Below are 26,935 nucleotides of genomic sequence, written 5' to 3'. Positions count from 1 at the left end.
ACCCTATTTGACATGACATTATCAATGACACTATGCAGCAAATGTCTTACCCTTGCATCTTTGGCAATAGATGAGATGTCTTCAGCTGTGTAATCACCTTTCTCCTTTAGTATGGACTTAGCTGGTTGATCTGCAACTGCAACAGAGAGCTTGGTAGGCTTATATGGTCCTTCATTAATCTTATCAAGGTATTCTGGATCTGTAGCTTTCAGAAACATAGTCATCTTCACTTTCCATATGGGATACTCAGAATGTCTCAGTATGGGAACCCTAATAGTCTCATATCGACTGTGGGTTTGAGTGTTTTGAGTTTCTTGAGTTTGGGTGGGTTTGGTTGGAGTTTGTGCTTCTTTAGACATGATTGTTTGGATCTTTATTGTATGTGTGTTAACAGAAAAGCTCTGATACCAATTGTTAGGTCACACAACACTGTAGAAGGGGTTTGAATACAGTGTTTATACAATCAAATCGATTAAATATAAGTATGTAACAAAGATCAAATATATTAAATAAACTCTGTTACAATAAGAACTGTTGTTCTCTCTCAGTGATGAACAAATATCACTAAGAGTTGCTAGATTATAATATATAATCTTCTCGATAATGATAACATATATAATGTAAACCCTAAGTATGTGTATATATAGTACACAGTTACAAGATATATTTTAATTGATATGGAATATAATTCTGTCTCCTAAAATATATCAATCAGATATCTTCTACAAGTCTTCCAGTCTTCTAACTCTTTCCATGCATATCTTTTTTTGTCTTAGTCTCGATCTTCTCCTGTAAATCAGCTTCATTCCTTATCTAAAAGTCTTCCCGCACTTAAGTTCTGATATGACCTTAAGTTCTGATATTAAATTATGACTTCCAGTAAGTCTTGATTTCAGTAAGTCTTGATTTGTCCAGTTGTTAAGTTCTGAAAACTAAACACAAATCATATTAGACATGACATCTCAAATATATCTAACATATATGTAAGTATATGTGTGTATATAAGTGTGTGTATATATATAACAAAAAGGGGCTAGGCTTTATTTTTTTACGGTATTAAGTTAAAATAAGTAGTTGGGCCTGGGCCTTTTTTAACTTGATGAACTAGTCGGTCGACTGGATCTTCTAGTCGACCCAGTCGACAAGTCGAGGTCAAGCCGGACAAAATATTAACAAAATGCAAGTCGACAAGTTAAGTCGACCCTCCACTAGCGACTACTCGATGACTAGTCGCGACTAGTCGAGCGACTCGACAATAATGGAAAGATTACAACTCAACTATTTTCTTGTTCACTGGATATTCAAGATGTACAGTAAGAAAGAGGTTTCAGATGTTTTTAATATAAAGTTTGTGAATAGTGTAAGTGTCGTATGAAATCTGAAACAATGAGTTGTATATATAGGCAATGTTGTAACATATTGATTTTTCAAACTCTGGATAAGGTAAACTGATCTATTTGAAAAACATTTGAATAAGTCTTTTGGAGATAATCTGTTAGTTTGTTTTGTTAGTTTGTTTTAAAGAGATAAACCCGGTAAACCATAAGTCTTGAATATTTCAAACATGGTTTATCAGATACGGTTTGTTTGAGATAAGGTCGGAATGAATTATTCGGTCAAACAATAGTTACAAAAACCCTAACAAACAGTCTTCATCAAAATTGCATTCTCGAAAATCATGTTATTGTGTTCTCGGTTGTATGTGTGAAATACAATTATCAAAAACCTGTAAGATAACAACTGATAATTTCAAATGTAATAAATTAACTGTAGAAGCCCTATTATGATGAAGAATGAAAATAAAAGAGAGCTATTATTCATGTTGAATAGGGATGGCAATCGGGTCGGTCGAAGCGGGTTGAGCAAAAACCAAACCCGAACCCGATTATTTTTGTCAAACCCGAACTCGAACCCGAACCTGATTGCACCTTAATTTGCACAAATTTTGGTGAAAAATTACTAGGATTTGATTTGAGCAAAGTGTTCATAAATATGACAATATTGAAATTTTTGGGGTTAGATTAGAGGGTTCAGAGATGACAATGGATCATACCTCTGTGAATAAAATTGTTAGTGAAATAATGCAACAATGTTGACCTTTATACTTGTACTGAACATACTTGCTAAAAACATATTTCAACGACTTTAATGCAATAGTTTGTAAAAAGTACATTTTTATAGTACTAATATTAGTAATATATTATATTATATATCATATTACTACTTATAAAATATAAAATATTATTTATATATTAACACGGGTTTCGGATCGGTTTCGGGTCGGAACGGGACGGGGTCGGGTTTTCGGGTCGGGTTCGGAACGGTATGCCTTAAACCCAAACCCTACCTGAAAATGATTTGGGTTTAAAAATTAAACCTGAACCCAAATCCAAACCCGAAATATTCGGGTTCGGTAAAACCCGATCGGATCGGTACGGATCGGGTATCCAACGGTTCGATACAAATTGCCATCCCTAATGTTGAACACTTGATTATTGGAATTTCATTGAATATAATATTGTCTCTTCAATATTTTATGGTTAGAAATTTCCAAGCTAGCAAGCTAGAAAATTTCAAATTAATGGGTGATTATTAATTCAATCAAATCTCAAATATACATTTATTAAAAGGAAGTGTAACAACAAATATTCACAATTCACGCAATAAGACGTGTTTGGAAGACCACGCGCTTTGAAATTGTTTGACAAACTTGAGCAGAGTATATGCCGGAATACTAGCCACCATTATATTAACAATTTTCTTCTATCTCCATCACTATAGCATATATGAAAACATAAATCTAAATATTCCAAATACTTTGTATGACGTGAAAGAAAAAAGAGTAAACAATAGAATTGGGAAAAATATTCTTCTTTCCTTTCTCTTTCTCTTCACTTAAGAAAGAAATAATTTTCAACTTTTGAAATTTAACAACAAAAATTCTTGATAATTCTTTACCCGACAGCGCAGGATGAAGTGTAAACTCGTACACTAAAAGCTAAAAGCTAAAGAAAGAAACATTAAAACACATCATAACCAGGACCATTTACATGTATTATTTCAATGTTAGCTTGCACACACATATTAAATTCACACATATATCAATAGAGTACATGAATCTTAAAGAAAATAAAGAAAATATCAAAAAGAATCTTAAATTCACTGTAATAAAGATAAAATATACAAAAAAGGAAAAATAAATAAAATAAATAGAAAAGAATCTTGAATTCATTATTAAGAAACAAAATTCTTTATTATCAATATAATTCACATTTTCTTGTAGTACATAATTAAAAAAATTAAAAAGTTAAAAATATGAGTGTTTGGACAGTTAACGACATCAAGGTTCCTTCCTTCAATAATGTCAGTGAAAACAGCTATAAATTGTGGAAGAAAAAGATCACTCTATTTATTTCAGTAGTAAACCGTGATTATAATGAAATTTTACAGAGTGGTCCGTTTGTACCAATAAATGACATTTCTGTAACTACGGATTCAAACAGTAGACTTCCTCAAGAGTTTATCCCAAAGGATCCGTTTGAATACACTGATAGGGATAAGGAATTAGTTTCTTTGGATGCAAGTCTTCGATCAATTTTAGTTGAGTCGATGGATCCCAGCATGCGTCATCGGATTAAGGATTGTGTTAGTATTAAACACATGTAGGAAACCATTAACTGAAGACAAAAATAGATTGAATTTTCTGATGTCTGAGTACAAGTAGTTTAAATCTCTTTCCGGTGAAAGTATCAGACAATTGCTTGGAAGGTATACCCAACTTCGGGATGAAATGAGTACACTTGGGAAGAAATACTAACAGAAACAGATAAATAGAAGTTTATTCTTACCTTGCCCAGTCATTTGAAAAATAAAGTGTCATCCAACAGAGAAGGACTGGATTTCAACACAATGTCATTGGAAGAGTTTTATGACAAGTTGAAGACCTATGACGCTAAAGAAATACTGTGAAATGTCAACCATAGGTCTGAGATAGTGAACAACAGGAACAAGACCATAACAAGACCATGAAAGAATCAACAAGTCCTGTAGCAGAGGAATATAATATTCCTGAAGAGAATGTTGAATGATCACTTACTTTAGAAGCTTCTACAAGTGGATCAAATCTGACTGGAGATGAAGAAGCTATAAAGTGCAATATCTACGAGTTAAGAATAACATATAAATGAAAAGAACACTCCAAAATCAAACTTCTTCATTCCAAGGACAATATTCTCTGGCATCCTAGCCTAGACTCCATAATATGTGGTCTAGGTTACGCGGCTTTGTGAAACCATGCTTGTACTGTACTAGTATTTAAAAGTAGATTGATGGTTACTCTAAATATGTTACAAAGAATATAATATTTAAGAAAATCAGATGTATTCTAAAATTGAACACGCAAAATCCTTAAACTAAAGTTAATATACTTCCTTCGTTCCGCCCATTTCTTTACAGTTTTTTTCATGTCTGGCACACATTTTAAAGCTACTATAAAGTATAATTCCAAAATTTATGTTTAAAATTTTATTTTTTGTATAAAATTTGAACATCATATCTTTATTTAGAAGAAAAAAATATCTTAAAAAAATTAGGCAACTACATTTTATTAGAGCCTTAAAGTGCGTGTCGAGTCCCCGTCCCCCAATGTAAAGATTTGGGTTGGGACGGATAGAGTACGGAGGGAGTAATTATCATCGAGTAACATGCATAATATAATGAGAATTATCATACTTACAAATTGCATCATTTTTCCCCACCATTAGATAAAACTCATCCACAAGTTAATAGCAAAAATCAACTAGCCCTGAGGTGACCACGATAAAAGAACCTTTTATCTATGGATTTTGGTTAAACTCAACTGCGAGACAAGTATTATTTTAAGATTCCAACCCATAATCTATGTTGCTCGGACTCGGGTTCGGACTATCCGACACAACACATATCTGAATGTCGGTTTTGGTTCTCTCGAAAAAATTCACACAGGGAACCTATCCAATTTTTGACACGGATACGGCGACATGACAAATTATAGTTAAATTATATAATTTTGTATTGTAAAAATATTATAAAAATATGTTTTTAGTTTATTTTATTTTAATATTATTTTTACAAGGTCAAGATTATAGCCAATAAGTTCTTCACCGAGTACTTCATCTGGATAGAAAACAAACACAAACATTTTCAGTTGAAAATAATTTCCAGGTAACATAGTCAAACAAAATGTGCACAATAAAATCACTTACATTTTAAACGCTCAAGATTTGCTTCTTTCACAAACATTTTAGCAACATCATGGTTACTCTTTGTTTCCACAGTAAATATAAATGTACTAGTAGGGATGCCCGCAGTGCTCGGCTTTGAAGCTTAATATGGAGATACAACGTTAAACATTCGTATTTAGTACATTACATTTTATAATTAAGTTTTTCATTTTACTTGACAAATATTACAGTTAAGTCTGCTGCATACAATTCTGAAACCCGAAATATTGCTGAGCAATTTATATGCCCACTACAAATGGTAGAGGTATGCCAGGGTCAGATTACAGGCAGCAAGGCTTACAAACACAACACAATTCTCCACAAGGACCAAGGGACTTGTTCATTACCTACTTTTTACTTTTTATATTTTAGCAACACATTGTTCCTCATAATAGCTAAACACTTATAAAGAGTGTGAACATTTAATATTAGCATGCTAAAACTGTACATTGCATGTTAATCAGATTAGTTGGTTGTATCTCTCATTTGTGTTGAAAAAAAAAATTAAGTTTGCAGGAGTGTGTATTTGCGTATCTACCTGAACTTGGTAACTAAGCAATGAAGGAAAAAAGCCAGTATGACCTTAGTCAAATCTGTTCCCTCACAAAAAACTTAGTCCAGCTCCGTAAATCATGAAATTCTTTGATGCACCCTTTGCTTCCGTCTCCTGCATTTGATTAAACAGGAATTATGAGAATTCAGAACAGAGATTCTTTAGTACAGAATTCAAACAAATATCTAAATTAGTTCATCTGCAGTTCATCTAAATATTTAAATTATAGAACACACAAAAAAAAACTAAATTTGAGAATGTTATCAAAATTTTCTCTTAGAGATATCATCAAACAGTACATCTGCAAATTTCAAACTGCAATACAAACAAAGAAGAAAGTATTAGAAAAGTAGCTAATATTGCAAAATATGAAACTAACTAGAAGAATGCATCACATAAATTAAAGGAAGAAAGCTCATAAAACACCATCTATTAAAGGGACATAGAAAATTAGATGTCCTTTCATCAACAAACACAACAATTAGAGTACAAACAATCACACATATAATCAAAATTCATCTCCATCAGTGGCAATAAACATAAACATAATAATCAACATCATATATATACATAATCGAAAATGAAGCTCTGTTGCTCAAAGCTACATATACAAACATATTTAACAGCTAGTAGAAATGAGAGAAAGATAGAACGTGTTTTAGAAGATTGACAGGAAGAGGAGGAGAGTCACTAATTCAAATGTGTATGTGTATGACTGTATGTAGATTTGAATTTGGATTTGGTGTATTCTCGATATATGTGATATCTATCTTTTATGTATAAAGTGAAAGAGTATAGCAAGGAAGGGATTGGATCGGTTTTGGGGTAAGAGCAGTTTTGAAAATAGTCATCCGTAGTCGTATTAGCGGTTGTGGTTAACCGCGTCAATTGCGAATTTGCGATTATTGCAGAACGGTTTGCAATTCAATCACTTATTATAAAATAATTAATAGTTTGCAAAAAGAAATAGATTCAGAGTATTAATAAATTTAAGTTTAATTTACTTGATAAGTTTACATTTAAAAATAAAATATAAATTAATGCTCCGTGTGCAACAAGGATACTAAAAACTAATAAAATACGCACAGAAATTAGAAACATGAAAATTGAGTTGCAAATTTTGCATCCTAGCGACTAGAGTGAACCTACTTCAGTGCGAATAAATTATAAAATTAAGCATTAACGAAAGTCAATTAATCTTAGAATATTAAGAATAACTTTTTAAAAAAATAAATGTGTTTATTTAATAATTTATATGATATCAAGTATATTTTTACAAATATATTTCATTATAAATATATGTCGCGATTTGCAGTCGCAGTTGCGATTTTGTAATTTTTTAAATTTAAAACAGCATTCAAACCGCGGATAAGCGATTGTTAAAATTTAAATACACAACCAACCCGCATTTCGTGATTATCCGCGAAACACCGTTCGGTTGCGAGGGTTAAATGCGGTTGAGCGGTTCGTCTTTACACCCATACAACCAAGGGGTTGAAAAGAATAAAAGGCGTACAATGTGGAAAAGCACAGCAGTAAGCAGTCAGCAGCACATGAACTGTTCTTTTTGATTACTCCCTCTGTCCCTCCCATTTGTTTACACTTTCCTTTTTTGGATGTCCCATCCAATTGTTTACATTTCAAAACTTTCCAAAAATAGTAAGATTTTTATAATTTTTAAAATAACTACATCCACTACTTCTCTCCACTATACCCACTTTATACATATAATATTAATCGGTCCCACTACTTTACTCATTTTTTTAACTTTCCTCCACTATTTTATCATTTTTCTTAAACTCCGCGCCCCACCCAAATGTAAACATTTGGGAGGGACGGAGGGAGTATTTTTTTACAATTAGTTAAATGACTACGCACGTGAAGTGTAGCAGGTTATTTCGTAACTTTAATGGCAATTTTAAAAAACCATGTTTACTGTTCAAAACAGGCTTCGGGAACTATTATATATATATATAGAAGAATGTAGAATAGAATGAGAATTTTTTCTTTTACATTTATGCAAAACCAGGTGCACATCACACAAATATGGTAATTTTTTTAATACCAAAAGCTATACAATTTTTATCTCTGAAGCCTTAACCGGGCTGTGGATAAGGGAGGTTTAATTACAAGAAATTCCAAGCCCCAGAGTTAGCTGAGGGGCTAGGGTGGATGGAGGTTCGAGTTCTAATTAACTACAGTTGTAAGCTGATTATTAAGAGTTAGTAATAAATTTTCTATGCTACTTGGCATGGGACTTGGATATGAGTCATAGACTAGGTAAAGGGCTGAACCAATTGATAATTTTTTCGTGCGATCACATTCATATTCTTATAACTGTTGCACGTTTATTGCATTAGTATCTATTATGCTGCATCTGCCTCGTTTCAGCAAACTATACCGCTTCTGAAAGGGGTTACCCCTTTTCTGCTCAGTTGTTTAGTTTGATTTATGCAGTAGGTTAATTTGATTTGTGCCTAGACTTCAAATGTTGTCTAATCACAGTATCACACGGCTCCATTAACAATTAAAAAGTGACAAACACAGTTCCATTTGAAAACATCAATTTACCTGGAGTTTGCCCGGAAGGTGTCACAATGTCACTGATGAGATCTGAGTCTGAGGCAATTATACATCTGGAGAGGCACCTCTGTGCAGCTGGCTGCACTAAAATACTAGATGCATCAGTATTCATAAGAAACTTACCAGCTATCCTCTGGCTAATCCTGGAAGGAGCATGCAACACTCTCTGGAGGCTGCCCCACAAATTTAATCAGAGACAGATAGCCACCAATCACGTGAGCGTGAATGACATTTTGTTGTGGATTTCCAGCTAGAGTTCGTTGGGAACTACCAGCCGTTTGATTCTGAATAAAGCCAGCATAGCTATTCCATATTAAATTGATGGCTGAAACCTGAGTATCAATTCAACTAAACCTCAGATATATACACAATGCTGTAGTAAACTGTATAACAGAAATAAGAAGGGAACAAATCAGCATGTAGATATGTGGATGTGAGGTAATCATATGGCTGAGATGCCTATAACAAAGCAACATTTGTCACCCATGCTTGATTTATAAAAAATGAAAAATATTAATATACATATATATATATATATAAATGTTTGTGTGTTTATCATGCGATGAGCTGATATAAGATGATATGTATTCTTTTGCTAACCTTCCGTGTATCGTGCAGAAGATGATACAAATTCTGCAAATGTATATTCTCTGGGATAAAGATCATCTCGAAGAATTTTGGTATTTTATTTTAACATGCGATAAAAAGGGAAACCTGTTAGAATAATATAAGATCCTGGAAAAGGTCATTCTCTAACACCTTGAGGTTTTAGAGTAACTGTTTCCTTGACATGGTATCAGAGCGGGTCTGAATATCCGACATATCAAATTTTTCATTCCAGAATATTCTTTTGATACTTCACAACAATGGTTGATGATAAAGAAACGAAGAGTGATGACAGAACAACTAAGGGTGTCGATGCATCCTCGGCCTATTATCTACATCCCTCATCAAATACCAGCATCGTCAATCACCAGTGATTTTGCGTGGAGAAAATTATGAGGAATGGTCTCGCTCGATGCGAAATGCGTTTAAGACAAACAATAAGATTGGATTTATTGATGGCACAATCAAGATACCAACAGAAACTAACCAGAAGGCTCAATGGGTGCAAGTTAATTCTATGCTCGGTGCTTAGATTCACAACACACTTGATGCATCCATTCGATCATCTGTCCCTATTACGGACAACGTAAAGGACATGTGGGATGACATTCGAATTCGTTTCTCGGCTGGAAACGGTCCCCGCATTAATGAACTCAAGCATCAGATTGCAGCTTGTACACAAGGTGGGAATATTAGCATCAATTCAATAATTTTCATACAATTGGAATATTTGTGAATATTAAAAGAGTAATACAATTAAGATCAAATCAAAGTGAGACTTTTACATTAAAATGGTTGAATCAAAAGCTTTTAATATAAACTTTATCAGAAAGACAAATAGTAATTACATGGTACTAAAATTTTAGATATCTACTAAATTGGTTGACACTATCTGAATATAATATAACTTACTCATACCATTGTTGTGATGAGAAGTAAGACAGGATTGTAAATATGTAAAACATCACACTAACATATTCCAAGTGTTAAATTTACTCAAGAAACCAAAACTGTATCAATGACAACAAAATAATATGATTGAAAGTATAAAAGCATGGTGATTGAACCCAACTCAATCACTTCTACCTCCAATTTATTTTCAACCACAATAGGAATTAAAGGCTCAATATGTATATAATATCAAGTGTTTGAAAATAAGCTACAACAAAGTATAAATGGAGCGAAAGGAACCATAATACATATTTACACATATGTCTAATTTTCGGCATGCTTAACTCACAAAACCATCGTATCATTTCTTCAATTTTGCTTCCATCAAGTTAAATTATTCTTTGACTAATAATGGAGTCGTATCTTTCGAATCCTTACCAATTTCCTTCTAAAAGGGCAGACTAACATGATATTTGGGTACCAAAGGGGAATGGCCTATTGTGGTAGTCAATGCAAGATACATAGGCCTACATAGAAAAAACAAAGTTCCACAAGGAGTTGAAACCCTTGCATTATCGATTTCCTTGTTTCAAATACAAATTAAATTTTAAGACAAAATAGCTTAGTATCAAATACAAATTAATTTTTAAGACAAAATAACTTAGTATCAGCATTGGCCAGATAATGATGCAAACGAAAGACAAAAAATATTTTCTAATACCATATTGTTAGAATACTAATATAAGATCCTGCAGAGGACCTTGCTTTAACACCTTGAGGTTTTAGAGTGATTGGTTCATTGACATGGTATCAGAGCTTTGGCTGGCGGGGATCTCAAGTTCGACTCCCTGCAACCCCAATATTCTCACAATTCATCAGGGACACGAAGACAATTTATGCCCCGAAGATGGGAGCCCGTGATCCACTCTTCGACACATTAAGTTTTTAGAGTGACTGGTTGCTTAACACATTTAAAGGTAATATTTATATATGTATATATAATATAATACATTGTCTACAGTCCTTTTCTTTCCTCTGGACCAACTATAACATTAATACTTGACCAAACACATCAACAATTTACAAATGCATTGAAATATAATAAATAATACAATAGTGGAAACAATTAATACTTGACCAAACACATCAACAATTTACAAATGCATTGAAATAAAATAAATAGTATAATATAGTGGCAACAATTTAATAGTACAAGCAAAGCAAAAACATAATATAACATAACTGATAAGAAAACAACACAGATCTGGCCTACAATGTTAACCAAAAATATCTTATGCTTTATTAGAGCATGGTAGTTGTAAAATGAAAACACAAAAAGTTTGAAATATTTCTCATGATTGTTCGACCCCCTTGGGGTTATTTCAAAAGAAACTAATGATACGACGAACTAGATAAAACAAGACTAAGGCCAACAGATAAGTTGTAGCCACAATTATCTCTGCACACCCAATATTTGATGTATACTTTCAAGAATCAGACAAACCCGCATTAGATGCTGCCGGTAGACATGTCGAACCCTGCTCTGCAGGACAAGTTGACCCCATTTGTACAGACCCTTCTCCAGAAACATCAGTCCCTAGAACCTGCAACAAATGTAAAATGTCTTAAGTCTCTATCCACTTTCGACTTTCCACAATTATGAGCTCAAAAACGTAATTACCATACCTTGACAAATTGGGGAGAGGCCAAAAGAGTAGCTGGCATCTGTTGGTGGCTGCGACACACAAATGAACACAAAAAAGATAAGAAACCACTATCTGTAAGGGCCAAGGGACGAACAAAGATAATATCCATATGGCACGAAATACAGTTTCAAGATTTCCATATATATTTGGAAAAACGATTTAATAATTCCAATATCACTTTTAAAAAAAATAGCCGAGTTGTAATTCTAGTTGTAGAAATTAAATACAGACTTATTTAGGAATGACATAACATTTCTACAACATGTTAAGGTTACCCAATTACAAAGACCATTGGACTCTCTATATTCATGTACAATTCAAGCAAATAATATAAACTTAAAGAATATTTAACAAATGATAATTTCTCGATAATACAAAACTTACCTTGCATTTCCAGAAGGGGGCACAAGTGTGATTTCAGTCATGAGCAATTGTGCAGGAGAAAGTCCAAGAGGCCCCTCCTCGAATCCAATTGGGGTTTGTTCAGACCTTTCGGCCTCTTCATCAATATTTGTCTTTCGAGAACAGAACTGAGGCCAAAATACCTCCCACCATTCTTGCAACAAGCCCTCTTCAAAATTCACGACTAAGCAAATACGACAAGCAGTTATACTTAAGAATGAAGCAACGTTGGAAATATGCTTCAAAAACTAACTCTCTCTCACGCACGCAACACACACACCACACACAATCATATGTAAAATCTGTGAAAGCTGTAATTATGGAGAAAAAGAGCTGTAATTATGGAGAAAAAGAGATGGGAGAGGTGAGAGACACTAGGCATTTAATTAAATGAAAAAATAGGAGATTTTTTTAAGAATAATGAGAAAATAATGGTAAAATAATTTTTTGATTATATGGACAATTTAAATTACATGTTAACATGAACAATATACGTAGTCATCTCGTTTTTCTTATAATAAGGTAACTAAGTAAGCATTTATAAGTTTAAAATATGTAGATTAATATTGATAAGTAATATGAAAAATATAACTCTTAGAAAAAATATGAACAAAAAACAAACTCAATTTACCTTAAACTTTATTAGCTGATAATATGTAATAGTCTAAAATATTCATTATCCTTTTCTTACACATAAAAGTTTCAAGTTAAGCATACATATTTCGGGAAAATTTTGTACATATAATATAATGAGATTTCAAATCTTTAGGTAAATAAGTAGACCATAGATACTTGTCACACTACGTGAAAAAAATTAATAATAAAAAACAAATATTAAAAGAACAAGTAACATACTATAAGAAATTAAAAACAATATACGCATTTATATTAAATCTCCGCTTCTTTATAATCTTCTGAAATTTCAAGAAAAAAAATCAAGTCATGGACATGAGTCAAAATCTCCCTTTTGGATTTACATCTACAAAGCCAAATTCACTCTCAAGAATACTATCATTTTTCTTTATGTTAGACTAACAAAGAAGTATACAAAATAGACACATTGCTTCTTATACAATTTATTAAAATTACTCAAATGTTGTAAAAACTAAAAACAATACATAAATCAACTATAATGTGAGCAAGAACACGCTTACATTCCACCATCGCAAGATTTACTTCTTTGGCAAACATTTCGGCAGCATTGTGAAGTCCCTTTTTTTTCATGCGATCATAAATACACAATTGCAACCTTAAAGTTTCCATAAAAACATATTAATTTAGTTGAGAACACATATGATAACATTTAGACAATCCATTAACTATATCAAAAAACACACACGTGCATGCGAAGGCATAACTTACATCTTTCCAGAATCCCATCCTTTTCCAAACGCATGTTTTTCATCAGCCGAATCTTTTCCAGAAGCCATTGCCTTCACAATAATAACCTCCAATTTCCCAAGATCTAGAATCAAACAAAATGATTTTTTGTTATGAAGAGACGACTAAATTACAAGATATTAAAATTGGATACACTTATAATTTAAGAAAAACACAAAGCTACCTACAATGGAAGCAGACGAAGTGAAGTATTGTGTTTGCGGAAAAGAATCTGAATTATTATAGAGGCTTGTCCCTAATTTAATTTATATACCTCACGGTTACCTTCATAAAAATGATTATATGTATAATTAACAAGATTTATTCTTAAACAAAAAGTATGCATTCGAAATTTGATTTTACTTTGATTACAAGAATTTATTTTAATATAATGATTATACGAATTTACTTAGTTTATATCATAAACAATATCATCATATACATAAATTGTACTTCAGAGACTATTACTAGCTTTTGATTATAAACTTTTATTTATTTAACAAAAGAATAAATGCACATAGAGGTGAGCATAAGTTAGATTTTGTTTGATATTATCCCTATTAAATCTTATAGATAACAAAGAATTTAACAATTAATGAGATATTGTAGTCATTAACTTTGGCTATTAAAAAGTAACAAAAATACAAATGTATAGAAAGATATAGATACTAACCATAACCTACTACTGTAATATGTTGTAATAACACTAAATAGTAAGGTGCAATTGACCTTAATAAAAACAGAGTTTATATAAAAAGAAAAATAAAGTACATAAAGAAAAAATAAGGAATATATCGACAAGAATTTTAAATTCACTGTAATAAAGATAAAGTATGTAAAAAAGGAAAAAAAATACATAGGAAAGAATCTTGAATTCATTACTAAGAAACAAAGATTATTATCAAAAGAAGCTTATATGTAATTAAATATGATACAACTCACATTTTCTTGTAGTACATAATTAAAAAAAATGTTAAAAACCAACATAGCAAGGCAAAGAACAAAATGTTCACCTACACCAATATCACTATTCAAAAAGTTAAAAAATAAGGAATAATAAACTAACATACCAAAACTTCCTCGTACAACAATTTTGGTTGCTAACGAAACAAGAGAATAAATATATTACTTACAACCGAAGCAATATCTACAAGTTAAGAATAACATATAGATGAAAAAAGAACACTCCAAAATTCAAACTTCTTAATTCCAAGAATAATTTTCTATAGCATACTGGCCTAGACTCGATAGTATGTGGTATAGGATAAGTGGCTTTGTGAAGCCATGCTTGCATGAGTATTTACAGTCAGCTAAGACAAAAAAGATTTAGTAGATTGATGTTTACTCAAAATATGTTACAAAAAATATAATACTTAAAATAATCCTTATAACATACGATCGTCGTGGTATATTCTAAAATTTAACACGTAAATCCTTAAATTAAACTTAATCTAGTTATCATCTAGTTGTCATACTTAAAAATTGCATAACAAATAAGGCTTATTAACCTTTTGGCCCTTAAAGTATATGGGTTTGTACCCATAAACCCGCGAGCGTACCTTCTGACCCCCAAGGTATGTATTTTCATACCCTTTATCCCTTTTTACCGTGACAGTAAAAAATCGGAGGGGCAAAAAAGACATTTGACCTCCAAGTTGTACCGTTATAATGGCTAAAAGGTACATTTCTCATAACTTAACTTAAGGGTGAAAAAATACACCGTACTATACTTTAAGGGCTAACTATTATAGTAGAAAATGCAACTATTATAGTTGGTCACTAACATCTGTATAAGGTCCTGTGCTTTAGATCGCAATGTAATCACTATACACTACCAACTTCAGAGTTCCAAATCCAGTAGCATCAACCCCATATCATTTGCAATTAACAATGTCACAGGCATGCCGGCAAAGGACCGTGCAAACTTTTAAGCAGAAACACTATCCAATATTGGTGTGTGTTTCCTGATTAATGATCTTGTGCAGTACGAAACATCGTATCTCAATATTTAAACAGAAAATATGGACGACTACTAGCAGTGTAGTGGCCGGTAGTATCATTTCTTTATGAGCAAGCTAAATCTGGGTTTAACCAGCTGGTATCAACAGCCAGCATGGGCAATTAACCTTTAATATTACAAGTACTACAACGTAATTTCTAATGCACCCACAATCATTCTGCCAACGCAAGAGCAAAAAAATAAGAGTGCTTCTGCGGATTTTAAAACAATTCTCATAAAAGAAATCAGTCAGCACAAGGAACATCAGCCCAGCACGAGGGTTGTTAATGATTCAGGTAATGAAGATTACAAGCTTTAGAGAGCTCAAGGTAAGTACAGTATGAGAAGCACTGATACACCTCGAAGGTAAGATGTCTTTTTTGCCCTCCAATATTTTAATGTCACGGTAAAAAGGGCTAAAGGGTATGCAAATACATACCTTAGGGGTCAAAATGTATGCTCGCAGAGTTCAGGGGTTTATGGGTATAAACACATATACTTTAGGGGCCAAAAGGTTAGTAAGCCTAAAATATGATGAAAATTACAAAATACATGATTGCATCATTTTTCCCACCATTGGATAAAACTTCTCCACAAATTAATAGCAAAAATCGACTAGCCCTAAGGTGATACAACGATTAAAGAACCTTTAATCCAAGGGTTTTGGTTAAACTCAACTGCGGGAGAAGTATTCTCTTAGGATTCCAACCCATAATCTATGTTACCCGGACTCGGTTTTGGTTCTCTTGAAAAAATTCAGACATTTGGACACTATCCAGATTTTTGACACGGATACGGCGACATGACAAATTATAGTTAAATTATATAATTTTGCATTGTAAAAATATTAAAAATATGTTTTTAGTTTTATTTTAGTGTATTAATATTTTTATAAGGTCAAGATTACAACCAATTAGTTCACCCAAAACTTCATCCGGATAAAAGACAAACACAGACATTTTCAGTCGAAAACAATTGCCAACATATTCACACAAAATGTGCACAATAAAATCACTTACATTTTACCGCTCAAGATTTGCTACTTTCACAAACAATTAAGCACATCATGGTTCCTCTTTGTTTCCACAGTAAATATTAATGTATAGGTGAAGCCTCGGATTTTGAACACAAAAAACTTAGCCTACACGGTCGCAAAAGCTTAGGAAATTTCTATTTTAGCATGCAGCTCACAAAATCACTGAGTCCCACTGATTCTGCATTTCTCACGCTAATCACACAAGACATCCCTTACCCTGCTTTCAATCTTAACAAAAAGTAACAAGAAAAGAATGAAGAAAAAACTAAAAACACGGAGGATGCAAGTCAAATCTCAACGTAAAGAGAGCTTAAATAGAATGAGAATTTTTTTTCTTTTACATTTATGCAAAACCAGGTGCAAACCACACATATATAGTCATTTTTTTAAAATAACAAAAGCTGTTCAATTTTTATCTCTGACACCATAGCCAAGCTGTGGCTAAGGGAGGTTTAATTACAAGAAAGTCCAAACCCCAGGGTTAGCAGAGGTGCTAGGGTGGATGGAGGTTCAAGTTCAAATTAACTAAAGTTGTAAGCTTATTATTAAGAGTTAGTAATAGATTTTCTATGCTAGTTGGCATGGGGACTTGGATGTGGGCCATAGACTAGGTAAAGGGCCGAACCAATTGATAATTTGTTCGTGCGATCACATTCATATTCTTACAACTGTTGCACGTTTAATTATTGCATTAGAATTTATTATGCTGCATCTGCCTCGTTTCAGCAAACTATACTGCTTCTGAAAAGGGGTTACTCCTATTCTGCTCAGTTGTTTAGTTTGATTTCTGCAGTAGGTTAATTTGATTTGTGCCTAGACTTCAAATGTTGTCTAATCACAGTATCATACGGCTCACCGGACTTGCTATATCTATTAACAATTAAAAAGTGACAAACACAGTTCCAATTTGAAAACATCAATTTACCTGGGGTTTGCCCGGAAGGTGGCACAATGTCACTGATGAGATCTGAGTCTGAGGCAATTACACATCTGGAGAGGCCCCTCTGTGCAGCTGGCTGCACTAAAATACTAGATGAATCAGTATTCATAAGAAACTTACCAGCTATCCTCTGGCTAATCCTCGAAGGAGCATGCAACACTCTCTGGAGGCTGCCCCACAAATTTAATCAGAGACAGATAGCCACCAATCACGTGAGCGTGAATGACATTTTGTTGTGGATTTCCAGCTAGAGTTCGTTGGGAATTACCAGCCGTTTGGTTCTGAACAAAGCCAGCATAGCTGTTCCATATTAAATTGATGGCTGAAACCTGAGTATGAATTCAACTAAACCTCAGATATATACACAATGCTGTAGTAAACTGTATAACAGAAATAAGAAGGGAACAAATCAGCATGTAGATATGTGGATGTGAGGTAATCATATGGCTGAGATGCCTATATCAAAGCAACATTTGTCACCCATGCTTGATTTATAAAAAATGAAAATATTAATATATTAATATACATATATATATATATAAATGTTTGTGTGTTTATCATGCGACGAGATGATATAAGATGATATGTATTCTTTTGCGTATTCTTTTGCTAACCTTCCGTGTATCGTGCAGAAGATGATACAAATTCTGCAAATGTATATTCTCTGGGATAAAGATCGTCTCGAAGAATTTTGGTATTTTATTTTAACATGCGATAAAAAGGGAAACCCCTACAGAAACATGTGTCAAGTGGGAAAAAAGTTTTTTTATGCAAGTCCATACTGCATGGTAATAACTAATAAGATTATAAAAAAGAAAAATCTTCTATTTTCCCGTGGATATAAATTCGTTCACTAAAAGCTAATATAAAAACAACTAAATATGTCTTGACCACAATAACTCACATTGTGGTATTTCGACGTTTACTTCTTTAGTAAAACTTTTAGCACTATCATGTAAATTCTTTTCCTTCATGTGATTGTAAATTTATAGCTTCAGCCTTAAAAACCTAAATTAAGTAAATCAACATCAAACGCAAAAATATATACAACTATACAAGTATGTGACTAAATTTCCGAGTCATCATAAAATATCAAATCCACATAAGAGTATGACTCGCATATTTTATGCTTCCCCTTTATTCTTGAAAGTGAGTTTCCTTCTATTATCACATTCTCTTCAAAAAGTCATTTGATACAACAAAACTTTCAATTTACCAAGATTCGAAAAAGCCGACACTGCCAACATTGCCGTAAGTCAAGTTTAATGGTGAAAAAAAAAGTAAAGGAGAGAAATATAATTAAATCACAAAATTTCCCAACATCTACCTCAAGATTCAAAGAGAAAAATAGCAAACCAGAGTAATTTTGGATATGTAGCAAAAAAAAGGAAATATACATCAAAGGATTTGTATGGAAAGACTAGAAAATAAAATTTATAAGGTAAAAGCAAACAATAATGAAATGTTTTTCCTTACATTAACTATTAGGAATTTTACTCCATTAAACAAAAAAGATTTGATTTGCGTAATTGTGGGAATTTAAAAAAATGTTATTGATTTAAGATCTTGACATTACGGTTGTCTTACTTTGTAAGTTTCTTAAAATTTAGTTTAATATCATCAGCCACGTATCAAAAAAAGCTGACCGAAATTAGCATTGGATGTTGAACAATTATTTCTTCTTTTTGGATTGGGAAATTACGGAGTAGTCGGATTTTTTCACTTAGTCTAGCCAAGTTTATCTTTCCATTATAATAATTAGTCAAATTAATTTTTGTTATGCATCATTAAGTATGACATAATCCAAAACATTTTTAAAATACGAACTTGAAAACGTATTACGAAACAAAGGTGAGAAGTTATTTAAGGGAACAAAGTGGGAATATTAGCATCAATTCAATAATTTTCATACAATTGGAATATTTGTTAATATTAAAAAAGTAATACAATTAAGATCAAATCAAAGTGAGATTTTTACATTAAAATGGTTGAATCAAAAGCCTTTAATATAAAATTTATCAAAAAGACAAATAGTCATTACATGGTACAAAAATTTTAGATATCTACTAAATTGGTTTACACTGTCCGAATATAATATATCTTACTCAGACCATTGTTGTGATGAGAAGTAAGACAGGATTGTAAATATGTAAAACATCACACTAACATATTCCAAGTGTTAAATTTACTCAAGAAACCAAAACTGTATCAATGACAACAAAATAATATGATTGAAAGTATAAAAGCATGGTGATTGAACCAAACTCAATCACTTCTACCTCCAATTTATTTTCAACCACAATAGGAATTAAAGGCTCAATATGTATATAATATCAAGTGTTTGAAAATAAGCTACAACAAAGTATAAATTGAGCGAAAGGAACCATAATACATATTTACGAATATGTCTAATTTTCGGCATGCTTAACTCACAAAACCATCGTATCATTTCTTCAATTTTGCTTCCATCAAGTTAAATTATACTTTGACTAATAATGGGGTCGTATCATTGGAATCCTTACCAATTTCATTCTAAAAGGGCAGACTAACATCATATTTGGGTACCAAAGGGGAATGGCCTATTGTGGTAGTCAATGCAAGATACATAGGCCTACATAGAAAAACAAAGTTCCACCAGGAGTTGAAACCCTTGCATTATCGATTTCCTTGTTTCAAATACAAATTAAATTTTAAGACAGAATAACTTATTATCAAATACAAATTAATTTTTAAGACAAAATAACTTAGTATCAGCATTGGCCAGATAATGATACAAACGAAAGACAAAAAATATTTTCTCATACCATTTTGTTAGAATACTAATATAAGATCCTGCAGAGGACTTTGCTTTAACACCCTGAGGTTTTAGAGTGATTGATTCATTGACATGGTATCAGAGTTCTGGCTGGCGGGGATCTCAAGTTTGACTCCCTGCAACCCCAATATTCTCACAATTCATCATGGACACGAAGACAATTTATGCCCCGGAGAAGGGAGCCCGTGATCCACTCTTCGACCCAAAAATGGGCTTTTGAGTGAGGGGAAGTGTTCGAATACTAATATAAGATTTTGGAAAGGGCCTTCTTCTAACACATTGAGTTTTTAGAGTGACTGGTTCCTTAACACATTTAAAGGTAATATTTATATATGTAATACATTGTCAACAGTCCTTTTCTTTCCTCTGGACCAACTATAACATTAATACTTGACCAAACACATCAACAATTTACAAATGCATTGAAATATAATAAATAGTACAATAGTGGAAACAATTAATACTTGACCAAACACATCAACAATTTACAAATGCATTGAAATAAAATAAATAGTATAATATAGTGGCAACTATTTAATAGTACAAGAAAAGCAAAAACATAATATAACATAACTCATAAGAAAACAAACATAGATCTGGCCTACAATGTTAACCAAAAATATCTTATGCTTTATTAGAGCATGGTACTTGTAAAATGAATACACAAAAAGTTTGAAATTTTTCTCATGATTGTTCAACCCCTCTGGGGTTATTTTAAAAGAAAATAATGATACCACGAACTAGATAAAAACAAGACTAAGGCCAACAGATAAGATGTTGCCACAATTATCTCTGCACACCCAATATTTGATGTATACTTTCAAGAATCAGACAAACCCGCATTAGATGATTCCGGTAGACATGTCGAACCCTGCTCTGCAGGACAAGTTGACCCCATTTGTACAGACCGTTCTCCAGAAACATCAGTCCCTAGAACCTGCAACATATGTAAAATATCTTAAGTCTCTATCCACTTTCGACTTTCCACAATTATGAGCTCAAAAACGTAATAACCATACCTTGACAACTTGGGGAGAGGCCAAAAGAGTAGCTGGCATCTGTTGGTGGCTGTGGCACACAAATAAACACAAAAAGATGAGAAACCACTATCTGTAAGGGTCAAGGGACGAACAAAGATAATATCCATATGGCACGAAATACAGTTTCAAGATTTCCATATAAATTTGGAAAAACGATTTAATAATTCCAATATCACTTTTAAAAAAAATTGCCGAGTTGTAATTCTAGTTGTAGAAATTAAATACATACTTATTTAGGAATGACATAACATTTCTACAACATGTTAAGGTTATCCAATTACAAAGACCATTGGACTCTCTATATTCATGTACAATTCAAGCAAATAATATAAACTTAAAGAATATTTAACAAATGATAATTTCTCGATAATACAAAACTTACCTTGCATTTCCAGAAGGGGGCACAGGTGTGATTTCAGTCGTGAGCAATTGTGCAGGAGAAAGTCCAAGAGGCCCCTCCTCGAATCCAATTGGGGTTTGTTCAGACCTATCGGCCTCTTCATCAATATTTGTCTTTCGAGAACAGAACTGAGGCCAAAATACCTCCCACCATTCTTGCAACAAGCCCTCTTCAGAATTCACGACTAAGCAAATACGACAAGCTGTTATACTTAAGAATGAAGCAACATTGGAAATATGCTTCAAAAACTAACTCTCTCTCACGCACGCAACACACACCACACACAATCATATGTAAAATCTGTGAAAGCTGTAATTATGGAGAAAAAGAGCTGTAATTATGGAGAAAAAGAGATGGGAGAGGTGAGAGACCCTAGGCATTTAATTAAATGACAAAATAGGAGATTTTTTTAAAATAATGAGAAAAAAATGGTAAAATAATTTTTTGATTATATGGACAATTTAAATTACATGTTAACATGAACAATATATGTAGTCATCTCGTTTTTCTTATAATAAGGTAACTAAGTAAGCATTTATAAGTTTATAAATATGTAGATAAATATTGATAAGTAATATGAAAAATATAACTCATAGAAAAAATATGAACAAAAAACAAACTCAATTTACCTTAAACTTTATTAGCTGATAATATGTAACAGTCTACAATATTCATTATCCTTTTCTTACACATAAGTGCTACGACCCCACAACCAGACAGGTGGACCGGGATAAGATATAACAGGGGAAAGAAAGGAAGGGCAAAAGAGTCTCAACAGGAAAGAGCTGGGGGCAGTGAGGTAAATGGCAGCACAAGGGCATATGGGTAATTAGCAGTAACAAGGCAAGTAAAAGAGGCAAAAAAGGAGGTGAAGGGATTGGGATTTATATTGAGAGTTGATTTAAAAGGAGAGCACCCCCTCTCGAATGTGGGCATATACTCTTGTAATTCGTAGTGATAAGCGTATCAATTGAGTTGTTTATCCAATATCAAACAGTTGTAATTTCAGTTCAGTAATAATAATAGTCAGATTGAGTATTGAGTCTCTAGCATTCAGTTTAAGCATATATATTTCGGGAAAAATTTGTACATATAATATAATGAGATTTCAAATCATTAGGTTTCTCAAATAAGTAGATCATAGATACTTGTCACACTACGTGAAAAAAATTAATAAGAAAAAACAAATACTAAAAGAAAAAGTAACATACTATAAGAAATTGGACATGCCTCTGTTTGACGGGGACAATCTTGATGGTTGGATCTTAAGGGCTGAGCGATTTTTTTGTTTCTATGGGCTTACCGAAGAAGAGAAGGTTGAGGCTATGATAGTTGCTTTGGAAGGGCAAGCATTGCTTTGGTTCCAATGGGAACATCGAAGACGACCCATTGAACGCTGGGAACAGGTTAAGACACTGTTACGACGACAATTTCGATCACAATCCACAGGGACGTTGCAGGAACAGTGGCTAGCACATAGGCAGGGAGGTACGGTCTCTGACTATCGATTAAAATTAATAGAATTGCTAGCTCCCTTAGAGAATGTCTCGGAGGCACTTTCAAATGGTTTGAGGGAGGATATAAGAGCGGAGGTGCGTTTGTTGGAGCCATTAACAGTAGACCATGCTATGGAGTTGGCACATATGGTGGAAGAGAAGCAAAAACACGCCAAACCAAAGAATGATTCGAAGTGGGGATTCAATGCCAGTGTGAAAACAGGTCCTTACGTTGGGCATTCAGTTTTGACTTCACCCCGTTCCAATCAAATGTATCTAGCCCGAAGTCTTTTAGCCCATCTTCGTACTCGAGTTATTCACAATCAGGGGCTTCAACAGGCAGCAGCCCGAAACCGATAGGGGATGTGAGACGGTTAAATGAGAAGGAATTACAAGAGAAGAGATCAAAAGGGCCGTGTTTTCGTTGTGATGGGAAGTAGAGTGTTGGGCATAAGTGTCAGCGGAAGGAACTGAGTGTTCTCCTTACTCGGGAAGATGGTTCCAATGATGAGGAGACTTTATCGGAGGAGTTAGTTCAGGAAGGTGACACGAGGGAAGAGGTCGAGATGCGGCCAGAAATATCATTAAACTCTGTGGTGGGTTTGACAAGTCCGAAAACTTTCAAGATTCGTGGTGAAGTTAATGGAAGTCCGGTAATATTTATGGTGGACCCTGGAGCTACACACAATTTTATAGCTCTTCAGGCAGTGGAAAAATTAGGAGTAGAATGCAGCACATCAAAAATGTTTGGCGTCTCTTTGGGAACAGGTGAAATGGTTCATAGTAACGGGGAGTGTAAATCAGTAGTTTTACAGTTGCAGGGGCTAACAATCGTAGAAGACTTTCTTCCAATTGCGTTGGGTAATTCTGATCTAATTCTGGGGCTCCAGTGGCTGGAGAAGTTGGGTACCATGACTGCCAATTGGAAGTCACAGAAAATATCCTTTAAGATGGGAAACGAAACGGTGGTTTTAACAGGAGATGCATCTCTTGGCCGTACAGGAATTACCCTCAAGGCTATGATGAAAACATTGAGTAGAGAAGGCCAAGGGTATTTGGTAGAATTTAATTATCTACGGGCTATTACAAAAAATGAAGGGAAATTACAAGAACAAATGGACATACCCCCGCTATTGGCACCACTAGTGGAGAAATATCAAGATGTTTTTAATCTTCCCAAGGGGCTGCCACCAGTGAGGCATCAAGACCATAATATAGTGCTGCAAGAAGGGAAAAACCCAGTGAATGTACGTCCGTACCGGTACCCGCAAGTGCAAAAGGATGAGATAGAAAGACTCATACACGACATGCTCACACGGGAATTATTCAACTCTCAGATAGTCCTTTCTCTAGCCCGGTTTTATTAGTAAAGAAAAAGGACGGGTCATGGAAGTTTTGTGTTGACTACCGTGCTTTAAATAAGGTCACCGTTCCAAATAAGTTCCCAATTCCGGTCATTGACGAGCTTCTTGATGAACTTCATGGGGCAACAATTTTCACTAAATTGGAACTCAAATCCGGGTATCACCAAGTTAGGGTGCACACGGAGGATGTACCCAAGACTGCTTTTCAGACTCATGAGGGGCATTACGAATTCCAAGTAATGCCTTTCGGCCTAACGAATTCCCCCGCAACCTTCCAAGCAATTATGAATGAGGTATTTCGTCCCTACCTCCGTAAATTTGTGCTCGTATTCTTCGACGACATACTTGTATACAGTGCAGATCTGAAGGAACATGTGCAACATGTAGAGACTGTTTTGAGAACTTCGCGAGAACAGCAGCTTTATGCCAACATTAAAAAGTGAGATTTTGGCAAATTGGAAATCGCTTACCTTGGCCATTTGATATCCAGCCGAGGGGTAGCAATGGATCCTTCAAAAATTCAATCAATGATGGAATGGCCCGAACCTTGTAACCTGAAAAGCTTGCGTGGATTCCTTGGTCTTTCAGGATATTACCGGAAGTTTATCAAGAATTACGCTCATATTGCAGGGCCACTAACTGACCAACTCAAGAAGGACAGCTTCGGGTGGACAACAGATGCATCAAGAGCGTTTAGGGCATTAAAGGAAGCCCTCGTGACAGCCCCAGTGTTGAGCTTACCAGACTTCAGCCTTCCTTTTGCTTTGGAAACCGATGCATCGGGATTTGGGTTAGGAGCAGTGCTGTTGCAAAAGGAGCATCCCATCGCATATTTTAGCAAATTATTGGGGCAGCGGGCAAGATTAAAGTCCATCTACGAAAAGGAATTGATGGCGATAGTACTCGCGGTTCAAAAATGGCGACACTATCTTCTTGGACATCCTTTCGTTATCCGAACCGATCAGCAGAGCCTCAAATTTTTATTAGAGCAACGAGAAGTGGGAGCACAATATCAAAAATGGGTTAGTAAGCTGATGGGGTATCATTTCTCTATCGCTTACAAGCCTGGGAACACCAATAAGGTTGCAGACGCCTTGTCACAGGTTGTCTTAGAACGAATAGAGTTATGCAGTTTAATATCTATGGGCGGAGTAGCTTGGGACGAGATTAAAAAAACAGTGGAGCAAGATCCATTTCTGCAAAAGCTTAAAATTGATCTGGAAAATAATCAAAGTCAGCCAAAAGGGTACGAGCTGGTGCAAGGTTTAGTGAGGTACAAAGGTCGAGTGGTAATCCCTTCAAAGTCCAGCCTGGTCAGTAAGCTTCTTAGTGAATATCATAATTCACCATTAGGGGGACACTCCGGAGAAATTAAGACTTACAAACGGATGGCATCAGAATGGTTTTGGCCCGGAATGCGTAAAACAATATCGGCCTATATTCATGATTGCGAGACTTGTCAACAACAAAAGCAATCAACCCTCATGCCCGCTGGATTTTTGCAACCATTGCCTATTCCTTCCCGAATATGGGAAGATATTTCTCTAGACTTCGTAGAGGGCCTACCTAAATCCCAAGGAGTGGACACCATACTCGTGGTGGTGGACCGTCTATCTAAATATGCACATTCTGTCGGGCTTTCTCACCCCTTCACAGCACCTATTGTTGCAAGTGCATTCATCAGGGAGATAGTACGCCTACATGGGTACCCATCCACCATAGTCTCTGACCGTGATTGCATATTTATGAGCCTGTTTTGGCAAGAATTATTCCGTTCCCAGGGCACATCTCTCCTCCGCAGCACAACTTATCATCCACAAACGGATGGCCAAACGGAGGTAGTAAACAAAACTCTGGAAGGTTATTTAAGGAGTTTTATTCAAGGTAAACCTCGCAGCTGGGCCAGGTGGCTTCCATGGGCCGAGTACCGGTACAACACAAGCTACCATTCCTTGACTAAATAATCTCCTTTTGAAGTTGTATACGGACGGCCCCCACCAACTCTAATCCGTTTTACTGAACCTACCACCGTTGTGGCTTCCTTGGAAGAACAACTAATAGAGAGGGACGCTATTTTAGACGAATTAAAGGTTAATATAATTCAAACACAGCAAAGGATGAGGTCATACGAAAACAGCCATCGCAGAGATTTAGAACTCCAACCAGGTGAGTTTGCTTATGTCAAGCTGCAACCTTACCGGCAACAATCTCTGGCCAGGCGTGTCAACAACAAGTTAGCCCCTCGTTATTATGGGCCTTTTGCAGTGTTGGATCGCATTGGTAAGGTGGCGTATCGATTAGATCTTCCAGCCGCAGCCAAAATACATAATGTATTTCACATTTCACAACTCAAAAAAGCTACAGGTGCAGTTACAGGAACAAATTCCATTCCCCCTGAACTCTCTGCAGCTATGGTATTGGAAGCGTCACCTGAAAAGGTCTTAGAAGTAAGGGTCAGAGAGC

General features: G+C 34.4%; 2 protein-coding genes across 5 annotated transcripts; one reads left to right on the top strand and one right to left on the bottom strand.

Moving 5' to 3' along the window:
* Positions 1-501: 501 nt before the first annotated feature.
* Positions 502-21,684, bottom strand: LOC141668253 (uncharacterized). 4 transcript variants are annotated; one of them, XM_074475043.1, is made up of 14 exons: positions 21,595-21,684; positions 21,192-21,240; positions 21,010-21,109; positions 17,626-17,686; positions 17,343-17,438; positions 13,365-13,467; positions 13,157-13,251; positions 11,985-12,186; positions 11,581-11,629; positions 11,399-11,498; positions 8,386-8,729; positions 5,800-5,928; positions 5,244-5,363; positions 502-932 (listed from the first exon to the last, which is right to left on the bottom strand). In XM_074475043.1, the coding sequence occupies exons 3-11, from the start codon at positions 21,094-21,096 to the stop codon at positions 8,701-8,703; spliced, it is 822 nt and encodes a 273-aa protein (XP_074331144.1). In that variant the 5' UTR covers positions 21,097-21,109; positions 21,192-21,240; positions 21,595-21,684; the 3' UTR covers positions 502-932; positions 5,244-5,363; positions 5,800-5,928; positions 8,386-8,700. The 4 variants fall into 4 exon arrangements, with proteins under 4 accessions (XP_074331144.1, XP_074331141.1, XP_074331142.1 ...); XM_074475040.1 differs by lacking the exon at positions 5,244-5,363; XM_074475041.1 differs by lacking the exon at positions 5,244-5,363 and having other exon boundaries at positions 502-925.
* A 1,154-nt stretch (positions 21,685-22,838) lies between these two features.
* Positions 22,839-24,915, top strand: LOC141664969 (uncharacterized). Its single transcript, XM_074470927.1, has 3 exons — positions 22,839-23,447; positions 23,549-24,355; positions 24,532-24,915. The coding sequence occupies exons 1-3, from the start codon at positions 22,839-22,841 to the stop codon at positions 24,913-24,915; spliced, it is 1,800 nt and encodes a 599-aa protein (XP_074327028.1).
* Positions 24,916-26,935: the final 2,020 nt, after the last annotated feature.

The sequence above is a fragment of the Apium graveolens genome, chromosome 6 (genome assembly GCF_009905375.1).
Source record: "Apium graveolens cultivar Ventura chromosome 6, ASM990537v1, whole genome shotgun sequence".
NCBI lineage: Eukaryota > Viridiplantae > Streptophyta > Magnoliopsida > Apiales > Apiaceae > Apium > Apium graveolens.
The sequence above is the reverse complement of the archived record's forward strand: the minus strand, read 5'-3'. Positions and strand labels throughout refer to the sequence as shown.